This window comes from Oryzias latipes, chromosome 13, assembly GCF_002234675.1.
Source record: "Oryzias latipes chromosome 13, ASM223467v1".
NCBI classification, from domain to species: domain Eukaryota; kingdom Metazoa; phylum Chordata; class Actinopteri; order Beloniformes; family Adrianichthyidae; genus Oryzias; species Oryzias latipes.
Genome location: NC_019871.2, coordinates 11456417 through 11472632, shown reverse-complemented (window position 1 = coordinate 11472632; position 16216 = coordinate 11456417). Strand labels below are relative to the sequence as shown.

Sequence of the window (16216 nt, the reverse complement as noted above, 5' to 3'; positions counted from 1 at the left end):
ATTATGTCCTAGAAAATGAGACAGGCTGTGAGATTTTGGCTAAGAGCGTCATAATTATATGTACAATACCACAGAAATCTTTGCAATAGATAAAAAGATGATCAGGGTGTGACTTTAACAAATGAGTGTTTTGATTTCTAGAATAATTACCAACTAACTTACATTTATTATGAATGTGTTTCATGTCATTGTTCTTCCTTTAAAACATTACATTTTACACTAGCATATAGGTTTACTGTGATATTTAAAATCACCAAACTGTTCAAAAAGTAACTAGCTGTTTTAAAAAATAACAAGATATAAGGAATGTAGATGGATTTGGAGCATCTGGCTCCTGCAGTGAAAGAAAACAAGACTGAGAGCCAACAATCAATGCAAAGTAACACCGATTGTTGGATCAAAAACTAGAAAATCTGTAGTTTTCCTTAATGTCATTCATCAACTTCCATACGTGTGTAGTTCATAAATAGGACACCAGTAAATGTTTTTACTCTCAATCTCAAGAACCAAGAAGACAACAGCAGGGAAATCTTAAAGGAGCAAAACCTTCTCACTCTGCATTCACACTGCAGAGAGAATGTCTGCAGACTGTTAGATCGTGACTGAGAGACCAGTGAGGAGCACATTTTGATTTCCTCTGAGAATCCTGTTTTTCTGTTCTTGTGGGATTTTAGGAAATCCCAATCCCCCCAAACTGGAAGGGACCCTGCAGCCTAAAGGCAACTCCCTCAAAGTCAGCTGGACCAAGCAGGATGATGGCGGCTCTCCCATTCTACACTACCTCGTCCGCTACAAGCCTGTAAATGCTGCTCGTCATTCAGAAACCCTTTTTTATTTTTTAAATCATAGTGTTTTTTTCAGCAGCAAATACTAAAGTTTTGTTTTTTTATTGTGCAATGAGTTATTAAGCCAATTTTAGATAAAATAATTTTTAAAATGGTCAAAACTTCATGTAAAATCATTTGAATTTCGACAACATTGAGTAAAATCTACACTGAAATCCCATTTGTGTCCACAGATTCATGCAACAGAGTGGAAACCAGAAATCCGGCAGCCCAGTGACAGTGAATATGTGGTTCTGAGGGGGCTGAAGTGGGACACGGAGTACAACATCTATGTGGTGGCAGAAAATGAAAAAGGCAAATCCACGCCAGCAACCATGTCCTTCAAGACTTCCTCCAAGCCAGAAGCTATTCCAGGTACCCTCCCACAGGTCACTCACACCAGAGTGTGCCAGAAATTCCCCTAAGAAGTTAGAAACTAAACCTTAAAGCTGAAAATCGCAATCTAGTTTTAGCCGTTCAGAGGGAAGAATGGCAACTAAATAAGTCTACAAAAAAAAGTCCTTTGGGGCAGAAATGATTTTCCGGTGGACTTTCTCTCTTTAAAGTTGTGACAGCCGTCACCGAATTACTCGCAGAAATAGGGCAGGGACGTTCCAGAGAGGATGAAAGCATTTTACTTTGAATTTCTTTACCTTGTCCTCACCTTAAGTAAAAATACTTGCTCTCGATCTGGGGGCAGCCTTGAAATTGGGGCTTAACTGCAGCTAAAAGCTTTTTTTTAAAACACAAACAGCGGGAAAACCCTCACGGCCCGCTACATTCCCTGTTGGAACCAGACCCTGTTGAGGCATTTGCTGAAAGATCACAGCTGACCATTATGCCCTCTTTCTTTTTTTAGTCATTTTCAACTCACCCACCTCTGAGTCACCATCAACATGGTGTGGTTTTCCCTTGTGCTGTGCTTTTGCTTTGATGTGTTGCTGTTTTTTTTCCTAAATGCAAAAAACAAAAAAAAACAATCGTTTTTATTTATTTATTTTGTTCACTTTTGGTTTTCAGACCTGACGCATATTCACTTTCTTTCTTCCTGTGTTTTCCCCACCCCTCCTTTCCTTTCCTTGATTTCCTATGTGTTTACCTCCACCTGCCCCTTCCCCTCTTTTCCTCTGCCTTTTTTTTTCCTTCTCTCTCGTTCTCTCTTCATCCTCTCGCCAATCTTCCTGCTCTATTGCCTGATCCTGGACATTGGTGTGGTGGACCACCTGAACATTTTCGTCCTGACCTGTGTGCATTTTGGTCTGCTGTCCTCCATCCACAGCCACTCAGGGCTGCTCATCTGTGACATGCACTTTGGTATCACTCATTTTGTCCCTCATCACTGTATTCCTCCTATCATAGTGTGGGATTTGCGTGGCGCCTGGAGAGGAGCGCTTGCCTTTTCTCTGGCCTCTGCTTTCACACCTTAAACAGACTTTGTCTGGGACAGATGGGTTTCTGTTCCAGAGGACAGAAGGGTGCTGTATTGCTCTAGAACAAACCAGACAGCCGTACAAAACCAAAGGCGGTGGAAATCCTTCACTTCCTGCCGATGTACACTACTCAGCAGTAGCTCAGATAGTTCTCAGCAATAGACAACAGTGTTTACAGCCATGAACAACTTTGAACCTTCTTCTTTTTTTTTGTTGTTGTTACAAAAATAGCAGCTAAAGGCGAGAGAAGAGGGCTGAACCTGTCTGTTTACAGAAACACTTGTGTTCGTCAATGTTTCACAGAATTATGCAGATTCACGGTAAACGTTTGGAAATTAACGTTGGGAGTATTTAGAAGACGAGTGAAAACAAACGTTTGTAAAGTTTTTAGTGTTTATAATGACCAACTCTAAACAGAATCTTATTTTTGTGATGATTACTATGAGAGACGTCCTGGTATTTCTCATGCATGTTTGTCAAATGTCACTTGTAATTTCACAGTTTGTTTCATACACTTTTTATTAAAGAGTGAGCCGTTTTAGTATCTATCAGAGGCACACCAAAAACACACACACACACACACACATATATATATATATATATATATATATATATATATATATATATATATATATATATATCTTATTTGAGGAACTTTAAACAAAGAATGAAAATGTATCGAGGTTTTGTTGAAACAATGAAAAACTTGACATATGTGTTGTCTAAAGATACCCTGCATGTTACTAACACATTATAAACGTTTGCTTGTCCATCAACCAAATAAACTGGCTTAATATATAGACGGCTGTGGAGTTGTAAAGACACATTTTTTTGGTGAAGATCAGCTCTGTGCCCAAGTCCTTCATAAAATGTAATGACTGACAAGTGCACAAACCTGTCGCAGCATCAGAAATGCAGAGGAAACTAGAGCATGCCAGTGCTCACACTGAGGCAGGTGAGTTCTTTTCTGCCTTGTAGAGGTATTTGAGGTCAGAGTGACAAAAGTAGTGCTTTTTGGTTTCATTTGTTTGTTTGTTTTTGTGCGAAACTGTGACCTGCTCTTCCTGTTCAGCGCTCTCTTTCTGGTCTCCACAGACTTGGACGACGAGACGGCTCTCTCTATGAACATTATTCTCTGGGCAGGGATCCTTGTTGTGGCATTTGTGCTCCTGCTTCTGGCTGTGGATGTCACCTGTTTCTTTGTCAACAAATGCGGCCTCATCATGTGCCTCTGTGGTAAATCGGGCACGGGGACAAAAGGGAACAACCTGGAGGAGGGAAAGGCAGCTTTCATGTAAGTCCTAAATCCATAACATCATATAATCTGACAGGGTGACCAGGATTAGGATGTGTGTTGTGAATACGTAAAAAAAAAAAAGAACGTTTTGTTAAAATTAGAAATTTGAACTAAAAGAAATCCACTGTTCATCATTAAACAGGAGAAATCTGCTGCAGTTTTAACTGCCGCGCTGTTGCCAGGGACATTTAAATAACCCGCGCTCTTTGACATACTGTTAGTTTTCAACCGTTTACATGGTCAACAATAATCAGCTGATTCTGAAACGGAGAACAGTGGCTTTTTAAATTGCCTGTGCACCAATATCCAACACTTGATGAATGTAACTTTACCAAACTGTTTTTGTGTGCCTGTTGCCCAAACTGGGGCCGTATTCTACTGCGTTTTATGGCAGTGAAATGTTGTGATCCGTTCAAGATATGCAGACTTCTAGTTGACTATTTATCTGTAAAAATAAGCTTGAAAATACATAGCGCTGGTCATAAAAATAAGAATAAAATTAATACCCGGCCCCAAATCCTCATCTGATCATGTCGGAAAATACGTGATCAGGCCCGATTTCCGATCACATGATGAGATGGGGACATCCCTACTTAAACAGTTGAGTTTGGACAACTGAAAGAATGTAAACACTGGTGCTAAAGCTCTAGTGTTAAAAAGTTAAAATCAAATTGAATATGAAAAAACAGGAGTTTACTAAGATTTTTTGTTGCTGTCATTTTTGCAGGAAAGACGAGTCCAAAGAGCCGATAGTGGAAGTCAGAACAGAGGATGAGTGCACAGCCAATCACAATGCAGCAGGGCCGATAGAACCCAATGAAACCACGCCTCTCACTAAACCAGAGTGAGTAAAAGCAGCAAACCTGCCTTTTTGATAGCTCAAGTCTGTTTTTTTACCTGTTGTTCATTGTACTCCACTTTCAAGAACAGCTCTGTTATTAAACTGGATACAATTTTAACCTTGGATTTTATTTTATTTTTTTATTAAAAAAGTTGATTTCATTCTTGAGTGGAGTCCACTGGACTGTGTTGCTTTTGCTTCAATTCCCTTTTAGAAGGATTAGCGTACTTTATGTTTCTTCTCTAGCCGTTGGACATTTCCTTTCTCGTTAATATGAAGGTTGAAGGTTGAAGCAATACCAGTCAGAGACACAAAGGCCTCTATTCCTCTCAAGTGTGGTCAATTCATAGAGCCATTTGGTTATCTCATGTTGGGAGTGTGGAAAAATCCCAACATGCAGTAAGAGACTGTCACTGGTACTGTTTAACCTGTAGAGGTGGCTCCACGTGGTGCAGTAGTTTTCCACAGGAAGGCTGGTGTCGCTTTTGAGTACGTGAGGTTTCTGAGTCAGTGTACTCCATGTCAGTGTGTAAATGGGGTGTTCCCTTTAATGTTCACTCACAGCATGATGCCCTGTTTTTGTTTTTCCTTTTTTGCTTCTCTTTTTTTCTCTTCTCTTTTTTTCTCACTAGGCTAAAGATTTGCTGTTGTTTTTTTAGTTGCTCTGTCTGTGTTTGTGTGGATCTCTGAAGAACAACTAACCCGTCTGCATGCTGTCGTCCGGGCCACCCTTCCTCTGTCACAGTCACCCTGGTGTCTAGTCTGTGTGTCTCTGTTCTCTCCCTGCTCTCTCAGGCTGGTGGCTTCTCTGGCACTGGACACCCCTTCCTCCGTAGCCACCAACTCTGACACAGCCACCGCAACAAATGAACCTGCTCAGGACAGCCCCTCTAGCGAGACCACCACTCTCACGTGCAGCCTGTCGACCCTGGCCAACGAGCCCTCACCCACCCCTCTCGCTGCTCCGGCCCCAACCCCAGAATCCAGCACAGGCCCGCCGACCCCGGTCATCTCCTCCAGCGCCGTTAACGCTAAAATGGCCCCTCTGCTCGAACAAAGAGGAATTATCACACCAGATGAAGAGGAGAAACTAAACACTCCTCCTTGTACGCCTGAATTTCCGAGACCCCAGAAACCTGGAGCCCCGATACCCCCAAAGCGCAGACATTCTCCGAAACTCGCTGCTCTAAATGCTAAGAAAAACAGCCCCCCTGTCTCACCTCTAACTGCATCGTCGTCCTCCCCTCCCACTCCAGAAACCAGGAAACACGCTCCGAGCCCTCCTGTCACCAAGCTCGTCACACAGCCTGACGCTGCGCCCTTAAACACAGACGTACCAGCTCAAACCGCCTCCACCCCGGCCCCCGCTGCCTCTTCCAAACCAGACCTAGATTCTAAACTTGCTGCCCCAGATTCTAGTGGGGGGACCTTTCCTGCCTTCAACATAGACAAACCCAACGATGTAGCCGTTAACTGCAAAACCACTGCCAAAGCTGGAACCTGTAACTCTCCAGCGGTGATTCCTAAACAGCCCAATGGTGACAGATCCGCCCCAGTGGTTTCAGACCCCCGCTCACCTTTACCTGTTACTGCAATCTCCAACGATCACCTCATGCAAGCGTCAGACGTGTACGATTTTGCAGCCTGCGCCGCAGGCTCCGCTAAAGCAAACTTTGACTTAGAGCTGACAAACACAGGTAGGCGCTCGCGGCCCCAATCAGACCTCATTAGCTTAGCGAGCCCGTCCGCTGCCCTCTCTCTGCCCAATGGAGACGGAGCAGACCTCCCCCCCCCAGGCCCAGTTGTGGAGGCTTCAGAGACTCTGGCCAAGACCGCTCCTCCTGTCAACGATGAGTACGGCTCCCTCTAGAGGTTTATTTGTGTGTGTTTGTGCGTGTAACTTGTAAGCCCATTCATTCACCACCGCATCGTGCCATTACCCACACAATATGGAATATTGTTATGGTAATGACTCTGGGAGACTCGGTGAAAGTTTCAGATAGAAGTGATCAGATGGTGTCTTTGTATGCTCGTTTGTGACCGTTTCTTCATTGTGAGGTCTTTACTTTACAACATTCATGTCAAGCATAGTTGATTCTTTTTTTTTTTCTTTTTTAAACACAAGCTTTTAAATACACACAACTTGATCAAAAAGTATCGAATCACCACTCTGGATTTTTTTTAAGTGGAATTTCATTATTATTGACTCATAAAAAAACTATTTTGGTCAGTCAGTTTCTCACCAGCAGTTAAACTGTTTTCTTAAAGATCCACTCCAATGAAAATAGGGGGTTTGGGTGTTTTTGTAGTATTTTTCCATGACGGAGGACACATTTAAAGAAAACTCTGCTCAAATTTGCATTTCAGCTTACTACTTTGTCGTGATTTAGAAACAGAGAAAAAGAGTAGATTTGTGATGTGGACACTAAGCTCATAGCAGTGGAGAGGGGAAGGGGGGGGGGGGGGGGTTGCTCCAGAGTCAACGTTAACAGTTCTGTTCACAACTCAGAAGCACATTTCTAATGAACTCCTGCTGCTCTGCAGAAACTACGTCCTAGAAAACCACACAGTTTCTTTTATTTAGGCTCAGAACAGCATAACCATAATTAACACTGAAAACAGATCAAACGATGATTGGAGTGGGTCTTTAAGATCTTCTGAACAATGTTTCTAATCTTCTTGGGTTTGGAGCAAAAGGCAAACTTTAAATAAGTTGCTTGGAGTAGTTAACTGGCAGATCTCTTTGAAAGTTTTTGGGCGGGAGAAAATGCATGTTTTGACTCCTGCAGGTGTCATTTTTAGTTTTTTAGTTTTTTTTTATATATAATTCATATCTGCCATGTATGGAAATTCCCCTTAAAACTCCTAATTACAACATGTTTACAACATGTTCCAAAGCATGAATACTGTTACATTTGTTGCGCCGTCTTTGATTTAGTTCTTGTCAAGCGATTTATTGTCCTGGAAGAGTGGTGATTACAGATTTTTTGTGAAGGGTTCTTAGAGATTACTGCACACTAAAAGCACACAAAGATCGACCAAATGTCTCAGCCTCTTTAAAATCAGCTGAAACTATTTTACATTCAAATGATGGTTTTTCTTTTTCCTGAGATTAAACCTTTTGTAGGAAATGACTTACTGATAGGTTCAATATGAGAAGATTTAATAGACCTTCACTCTCATGCTTTTTAATTTTAAGAGTCAAATCCCAAATGTCCAAAGAGCATTTCAACCTTAGAAAAAAAAAAGGGAAAACTTTAAGAACTTTAAGTAGTGATTTGATCACACTCCCTCTTGTGGAGGCAGCATTTCACTGTGGCTCAGTCCTCAGTAAACAAGCTTCTGTAGAAACCAAAATGATATTGGGACACATTCTGAAAGAGTCTTTAAAGACCCGTTCCAGTGAAAATCCTGTTTTTAACATGTTCTTGTGGTATTTTCTGATGATGGAGGACTTGTATGTAGAAGTATTTTTTATACATGTAGGGGAAATTCAAACGTTACTACTGTTCGATGATGTCATCAATAGCTACCAGTCGTCTATGTTAGCGCGTAGCTGCCAGCGTTTTGTAAATGCATAACAAGATTGATTTTATAACTTCAAAGAGTCATTAATAAAAACAGAAAGTCATTTCTTACATTTAAATCTAAAGTTCTGTGCTTCAGAACACACCCGCATGAAGAAATGCGTTTCTCCTCCACGCTTCGGTGTAACGCAGGTCACCCTACCGGCGGAGGGATAGCCAGCCACTACAGCCTCAAACACCCCTACAACTGGAGCAATAGGGAGGGAGGAGCCAGAGGGGGAGGGAAGCAGTTCAGATTCGACCTATGGTCTAGAAAACGACTATTCTTAGATTTTAGCTAAAAACGGCATAGTCATGATTAAAAGACCACTAGGAAGGCTTTTAGACTAGATATAAAGATGATGGGAACGGGTCTATAAATCTTACGGTGTTGTGTCTCAGGCTGTTAGTGTCTGCCTGTCTGAGCGTTTCCAAAAAGAGAACACCGAGGGGCTTTTCCGCTCCGGACGGCTGCAGGCAGCCGCTGCAGATTTGAGATTAACATGGAAATAATATACCATAAACTCGAGGCTAACCAAACGTATCAAAGCCTCTTTTCATTTGTCAGACATGTGCAGTTTGAATTTCCAAATGTCAGGCAATGCAGTTTGTGGGGTCAGTCATTATCTGTTTAATTTCTCCTTTCGTTGTCGAGGTGGTGAAGAAATATGTAAGAAGACGTCTAACTCCAGTGTCCTCTTACATATTGGGTGAAGATGTCTTTGAGAATAACCGGCTTCCGCTGTGTTCAGCTCCAGTTTGCTGAGATGCATTTGTTTCTCCGGGATGTCCACCTTCCTAATTTGAGACCTTGTCCCTTTCTTCCCGCTGCAGGAAAGTCAGACTGGAGGAGGCAGACTTGCCGAACGCCCTGATCTCTTCGGCACATAACAGTGTCGTACAGACAAATACCTTTGAGAGCAAAGTATGATGGGCCTGGCGGAGCCTCAGCCCGACAGAGAAACACTGCAGGAGCTTTCATTTCTAGTGCCCTTAACACCACACTCCCAGCAACACAACAGCGCACTTTGGCTGTGCTTTCTTTTCTGGTTTCATTTATGGGAAGTTTTAACGCCTGGGAAATGTATTTATTTTTAGGCCACGAGAGACTGATTTTATTTTTTTATTCTTACTTTATTTAATTTATCCAGTTAGAACGATTAACACTTTTGTCTTCTCATGATGATTGTTGGTCAACTCTTCATTGAAATTGCAACTGTACAGAGTCAATATGAAAAAAATGTAGATGTAAAAAAACGATATAACTACAAACTATATATAGAAATGTTTCTGTTTTCTTTATTTTTACTGTGCAAGTGTAAAACTGTTTTGTTAGTATCACTCAGTAGCTTGTTCTGCATGTTTGACCTGCAGGGGATTGGAGTTTTGTTTTTGTGTGTGTTGTCTGCAGATGAACATGTTGCAGGGGTGTTTCATATCTCACAGACGTGCTGAAGGTTCAGTCAGATTCTCCATGAGTTTTTAAGAGTGGCACCAGAAGAGAAGGATTTACCCGACCAACAGAATCCCATCCCAGGACCGCACTGCAGGAGCCAGATCAAAGTTTGAGCGTTCGATCACTTTTATTCTCACCCGTTACTGTCTCTGATGGAGAGAGCATCGTTGAGGAGGAAAACAGGTGGACCAAATTGTTAACAGGAAGTCCAAAGAAGAAGAAAAAAATTGGGTTAAAAGGAATTGATGAAGGAAATCTATGATCCTGATCTAAATATACGCCACTTCTGTGAGAGAGTACAGCCATGACGGCTGTACTTCCTCTTCCTCACACCGACACAGATCAAAGCTCTGGCTTCACAGTTCGGTTTAGGCTTTGAAGCAAAAACAAAAAAAAATAAAACGTGGGGGGGGGGTCTTTAAAATTGTTTTGTACTATTTAAAAACGACAAAGATTTAGTTTCCATTCCTGCCTGCAAAGCTTGTGCACCGTGCCTGTGTCTCAGTAGATTGTCTCGTCATCGGTTTCTATGATAATCTGCATAGTTTTGTCCGGAGGGATTTAAAGTACTCCTTTTTATTTGACGTATTGTTAAAAAACAAAGGTATGATCAGTGGACTAATGTGGTCATTATAACACATGTAATATCGAAAACATCAGTTTCTGGTCCCAGCACTATCTATTCCCAGCTATAGTGAAGGAAGGCATTGAGCCTTGGCATGAATTCAATCAGTACTTCATAACATATAACTACAAGGCACGTAGACGTGTTTGTGTGGGGAAAACTGTTCTCATATTGATTTAATGAGTGTAACCTGGGGGCTTGCTATGCCATAGTTTCACATGCTTTCATTTTTTTCCCCTAGTTGTTATTCAAGTGTTCTGTGATGCATTTTTTAAATTATTTTTTTTTGTCTTTTTCTATTAAAAATGATGGTCAATGTAACGTCCGGAAAGCTACAGATTCTGAGAGTAATTGCACCAGAAGCCAAGCCTTACTCTCCATGTCCTTCATCTGCTGTTACCAGACCACCTTTGCACCCCGCTCCTTGGACACTCCCCTTTTTTTGGCTTCATTGGGTCAAACTCAGAAATGATGTGTTGTGTACAGTCTGAGTGATAACCCATTTACAAAATAAAATTTAAAAAAGATGAAATGGTTTCTGAATCCAATTTTGTCTTGGCCCATTTCATTTGATTCTCCTAATTTTCTCTGTCATCTCCCTGCTTTTGTCTGAGATTAGATTGGGATTCATAGCGTGCAGGGGATTTTTTTAACCAGCAGATGGCGCCAAAGTCGTGTGTTTGGATTCGTTTTTTCGCCTCGTCATGGGGACGCGGGATTATTCTTTTTTTCTCAAAGGTTAGAGTACACTCGGGTTATGTTCAGACTGGAAATTCTTCGGACTACTTGTTTATATCACTTGGTAGTAAATAAACAACTGTGACGTTGCGCTTGTTTTGGAAAAAAGTAAACTTAATACTTGGTCATAATTAGAAAACTGTCCCAGTGGGGTTTGATATTTTCGGCTGCTGCTTTCCCCCCTCAAGGCGTTTGCTATGACAGGGACACTGTCAACACGCACACCCACCCGGCGTGGCGTTTAGTTTCAGGAAGACCTCTTACCCAATTTCATTTTTTATTTTTTGTATTTTAAGGTCAGAGCAGGACCGGTGTTTTCACGCACTGAATTAATCAGTTCTGCTTCTCGTTTCAGGACAACGAGCCGCAGCTCCGCAGTTCAGATTCCCTTAGATCTCTCTAATTGCAGCTTTGATGGACAGACGATCATTCAGTGTCGTCCTCCCTATCAAGCTTTGCAGCCGGTCCAGTAAGAAGCGCACAACCGGGAGCACGCCGGAAGTTAGGCGAGTGGATTTCAAATTAAAACCGTGAAAAGTATGTTTTCAAAAGTAGTTTTTCATTCAAAAATATGTGTATAATTACTTTTTTTAGTATTCCATGAATTGGATGATAAGTAAAAATCTGATATACGGGTGTAAAACAAAAATGTAATGTAACAATACTCTACTACAAGTTACAAACTTATTTTAGTGTATGATTAAAAACTTTGAATGTTTGCTTTTTTTCACTATCTTTGAGAAAACTCATTTTTTTAAGTTTTAGTAGGATTTAGTTCAGTTAAAACTACGGGTCTCACATGTTTTGACATTCAAGCCTTAAAGTTTTTAATACAAGTGTCACTCAAAGTGTTTTACATAATACAACCTACACTAAAAACTCCATAATTCAAAATACTTATTTTATTTCCTTTGAGTTTAAAAAAAAACCTCAAGAAAAAAAAACATAAATTAGGTTAAAACAAAACCACTATAACACAAAAAAAAATTACAATTGCCCCAAAAAGGACCCAAAAGTGCTGCAATTGGCAGGCCACAAGCTTCACAGACGGCGGGATCCATACGTCTTTGTTTTCCTCGTCTAAGCAGGAATCTGATTCAAAACTGTATGGCTGGACAGCTCTGATATTTGGTTGTAAGCTAGAGGAGAGCATGTAAACATAAGGATGTTGGGAAGAAGAGGCAGGCTTACCACAGTCCAACAGTCCCGCCCACAACTCAAGCAAATCTCTAGAACTACCGACACTCTGCAGAAATGATGTTGTAGAAAACAACACAGGTTGTTAATTTTGGCTAAAAACAGCATATTTATAATTAGAAGACCTTTGGGAACTCTTTGAAAATAGATCAAAAGATGATCTGAGTAAGACTTGAAAGGCAGTAAATTATTAAAGGCCAAGAAAATACAGTATCAGGTAAAACATGTACACAAATTTAAAAGAGATTTAGAGCAACTAAAATCAGCAGCTGCTTGTATTTTTTTAGCTGGTTGGTGCTTTCACAGCATAGGCCCGAGCATTAAAGCCCCACTGAGCCTTTTTGGATTTTCACACCGTTTGAACAAGTACGTCTACATTTTTTGATTGTAAAGTTCCTCTCAGTCAATATAGAATATTAGAATTACTGATACAAAGAAGATGCTAAACCATTAGATATGTTATTTGATAAAAGACATTTATTCTTTACTGAACTGACAATCAATGAAAAAGCCAAAACAGATATAAGATCTCTGCTAAAAAGCAGAAATGTTTTTTGGTGGATCTTGATAAGGCAGACTGACTGTGCAGCGTGTTCAATAAACCAATTAACATCTTCAACAAAACATACCTGACAGGTGAATGGCTCCTTAACACAGTCATCACTTCACAACATGGCTCTCCTGTTCACTGATTCCCACAGCGGAACAACTGTGGATCAGGCAAAAACCGCATAAACTCCCTGAAAAAAAACACAATGAGTCCGAGGTATTCCTTCACCCCCAAAACTCCCCAGACACCAAATCTGATGGCATCTGTGGGAAACAAGCTCAAGCAGCAGTGACCCCCCCCCCCACTTCAACAACCCACAGGGCCAGAACAATTCATTTCTGCATGGCTGTACACAGAGATCCTAACGTCTTTGTGCTCATCGTGACGGATCATTTCAGAAACTGCAATAGTCTTGAAAGCAGTTAATCGCAACACTGAAAAAGGTTGTTTTTTTCAACTGTCAGTTGCAAGTGAACTGTCAATTGTGACATCAGATGTCCCTCAAATGTCAGGGACTTTACCCCCCCCCCCCCCCCCACACACACACACACACACACACACACCTCCCCAACTCTTTAATACACTTTAACAGCTGAACACAAAAGGCATTCCCACCACATAGGCTTAGCTTAAGGACTGATCTACCAGATGTTTTCAATCTTTGTGCTGTCTAAGATGAGGCAAGCACAATTATTTTTTTTAAACTGAGACTTAAGATTTACACAAATTTGTATATAATTCAAAACAACCATGTTGAAGAATTATCTCATACCGCCTTAAATATCTGCAGTGAGTGAGCCTCAATGACATCAAACTTTGAAACCACTGTGCTTTACACACAATACACACTTTAAATGAGCCCACAAAGGAAATGGATCTGAGAAATTCTGAAATGTCTTGACATTTTTCACACAAATAAAAAAAAAATCTCACTAATGTAAGAAAGAGATATTATGCAACTGACAGCAACAGACCTTTATAGAGGAAGGATCTTTGTCACAAACCTCCAAAAAGTACAAGAAGGACTCAAAGACTTAATTCTTACACATAGAATTCCATTAAAAATTTAGAGTTTGATTAATTCTAGCTCTATTCTTTTTACACTTTAGCCTTTTATTAATATACAAACAATAAAATAAGAGACATTTTTTGTGTGTGTGTGTTTTTTCTACAGCAGTTAAAAGCTTGTTTTGTTTATTTAAGCATCCCAGACGAGATAACTTTACTTCTGGAGTTGTATTTTCACAATAATGCTTCTAAAATACTTTGCCCCTTCGCCCAATAGTAGTCGGGATGGGTCCTGCTGGGAGATTTGATCCTGACGGGTACCAAGTTGTGCCGAGCCGCTAAAATTGTGCTTCATTGTGCAGCGTTCTGCTGCCAGACCTTCACGCTGCAGAACCTCAGATGGCGTCTGTACCATTGACCTAACATTAAAACTGGCCGCCTCTACTACGCGAATCGTGTTTGGTGTGAACGCAGCTTAACCATAACCCGTAATCCTAAACTTAACCCTTCCTCTGCCACCATGCAGGCAGGAAAAAAGTTGTTTTTGTTTTGACAATTTTGTGTGAATAGTCCCTTTCTTTTTGGCATTTCATTATTTTATTTTATTTTTTTGCTGTTCAAGTAAATTCAACAATCTGCATCTTTAAGCATTCAAAGCATTTTTCAGGGGCTTGTCAAAGTTCTTTTTGGTGTGTAATTTTATTAAATAGAAGGGTCTGGTTACACACTCATTTTGTCATTCCACACATTGTTCAAAAGGTGTCAAAATATGTCACTTTTCACAGTTTCTTTATCGCTAAAGATAAACTTTTGAGAAAAGAGAATGTCGGTGTCATTTATGCCTCCCAAACCCCCCACCCTCATGTCAAGATCTTCACTCATACAAGACATATGCAGAAAAAGAGGGATCAAGGACGGGGCTACTCAGCTCAGCACCAACGGTCACGCCCATGATTATGGAAACAGCAGCTTCAGATGAACATGAAATATGATTTTTAAAGACATTTAGGTTGTGGGATTGTGGTTAAAAACTTTACAATCATGATTAAAATACCACTGGAACTGTTTTTTTGTTTGTTTTTTTAATTGTCATGAGGGACTTTAAGAAATCCATTTTTTTCTCTCTCTCTCTCTCCTTATTCTTGTTCCCTAACAGCGTCTTGTGATTTTTTTCACTTTTAGGCCTTTACTTTTGATCCAAATCCCTATCTTAGTTTTAAACATCACAGATAAGACGCACTGTTTGTTAAATTATTAGTATTTACTAGAACAACCTGAGGGTATTCCTCCTTTTTTTTGTCTTTCTTGTAAAGCTGTGTGTTGTTCTAAACCAGTGCTTCCCAAATAGGGAGGTGCGCCCGATGCGATGCCAGGGCAGTAGTGGCGGAGTTAGGCAAAGGCATTACGGGCAATTGTCCGGGGCGCAAATTTACCAGGGGGCGGTGGAGACAGCAGCTCAGTGCTTGGAAAAAAATCTGCGCCACTGCTGGTTTCCTATTATCAGTTAAATGACAGAGTTTGTAACAGCCTGAAACTGTGAACTGCCGTCCCTGCAGCTGCTCCTGTCTCCTGTCTCCTGTCACACACGATAAGTAAAGGGGAGGGGTAGTGGGCTCAGGCTGTAAACGGGGCTCGTGGAGCGCTGCAAGTGCAGCCTGGATTGCGCAACACCAGGATGACCGCGTGCCTTTAGATAAATGAGCTCATGCTAATAATGTCATTCTTTATTAACTATTGTAGACATTTTGATGATGTGTCTTTATTTTCCATAAATGTATTCTTTTTTTCATTTGTGGTTTAGTTGGTGTCAGTATTTGATAGAAAGACAGCAGGTAATGCAGGAAAACAGCTGCACTTATGAGATCATGGATAAAAAATCATTTAGAAAAAAAATCAGCACATGTTTTTTACCTGTTTCTTCAGACTAAAAACATTAAATATACTGATGCTGCTGTGTTAATGTTTCAGATCAATTTACACTTAATATTATTTATTGATTGAATCATTTTTCTCCGCATCAAATGGTTCAGTTGGTCAAAATGTTTCTAGTTTAAACTGACTGACAGATTTTTTGATTTCAGGCAATAAGCTTTTTTTCGGTTTCAGACTTCAGCAGGGTTTCAAAACAAAGGTAAAATTTGTTGAAAGTGGATTTATAAAGTATTTTTTTTCTTTTGTTAATGTTAGAAGATACAATTTCAGGTATACTTACAAATGTTATAGATACTAACCTAATATATTGTCACCGCGCGAGTGTGTGTGTGTGTGCGGGGGGGGGGGGGGGGGGCACGAAATATTTTCTTTTTCCTAGGGGAGGCCTGGCAAAAAATAATTGAAAAGCACCGTTCTAAAAACAGTAAAGCCCTGATATTTCCAATAATCCTTGATTTCCAGTCCTCTCTTCTGTTGATCCTGGAGAATCCATGAATATTCTTCAGGTTGTGGCTCTGAAAATGAATGTGTCTCAGCGTCCCCTTTGACTTGCAGACTGCAGTGAGGATGAGGAAGCCAAAGAAATTCCCTCAAGTTCCTTCAAATGCTGCGGATTATTGTCCTATTGTCCATGTCCATGTCAGATAAATTGTAAGGTTTTCTGAATGAAAATGATTCAATTCATCTAGTTTTTGTCTCTGGGGTTGCTCTACTACCTTAGCAAGTAAAGGAAAGCTATATGATTATTTTTA

The 16216-nt window shown here is 40.5% G+C and overlaps 1 protein-coding gene across 12 annotated transcripts in view; it reads left to right on the top strand.

Moving 5' to 3' along the window:
• ncam1 (neural cell adhesion molecule 1) overlaps positions 1-10571 on the top strand; it is a 72105-nt gene extending 61534 nt beyond the window's left edge. For 11 of the 12 annotated variants that reach the window (XM_023961316.1, XM_023961315.1, XM_023961312.1 and 8 more), the window contains 6 exons: positions 675-799; positions 1019-1199; positions 3350-3548; positions 4279-4395; positions 5188-6246; positions 8793-10571. In XM_023961316.1, coding sequence (XP_023817084.1) covers positions 675-799; positions 1019-1199; positions 3350-3548; positions 4279-4395; positions 5188-6246; positions 8793-8889 — 1778 coding nt within the window. In that variant the 3' untranslated portion in view covers positions 8890-10571. The remainder of the gene's footprint in view (positions 1-674; positions 800-1018; positions 1200-3349; positions 3549-4278; positions 4396-5187; positions 6247-8792) is intronic. The other variant, XM_023961317.1, reaches the window with a different exon arrangement.
• The last annotated feature ends 5645 nt before the right edge of the window (positions 10572-16216 follow it).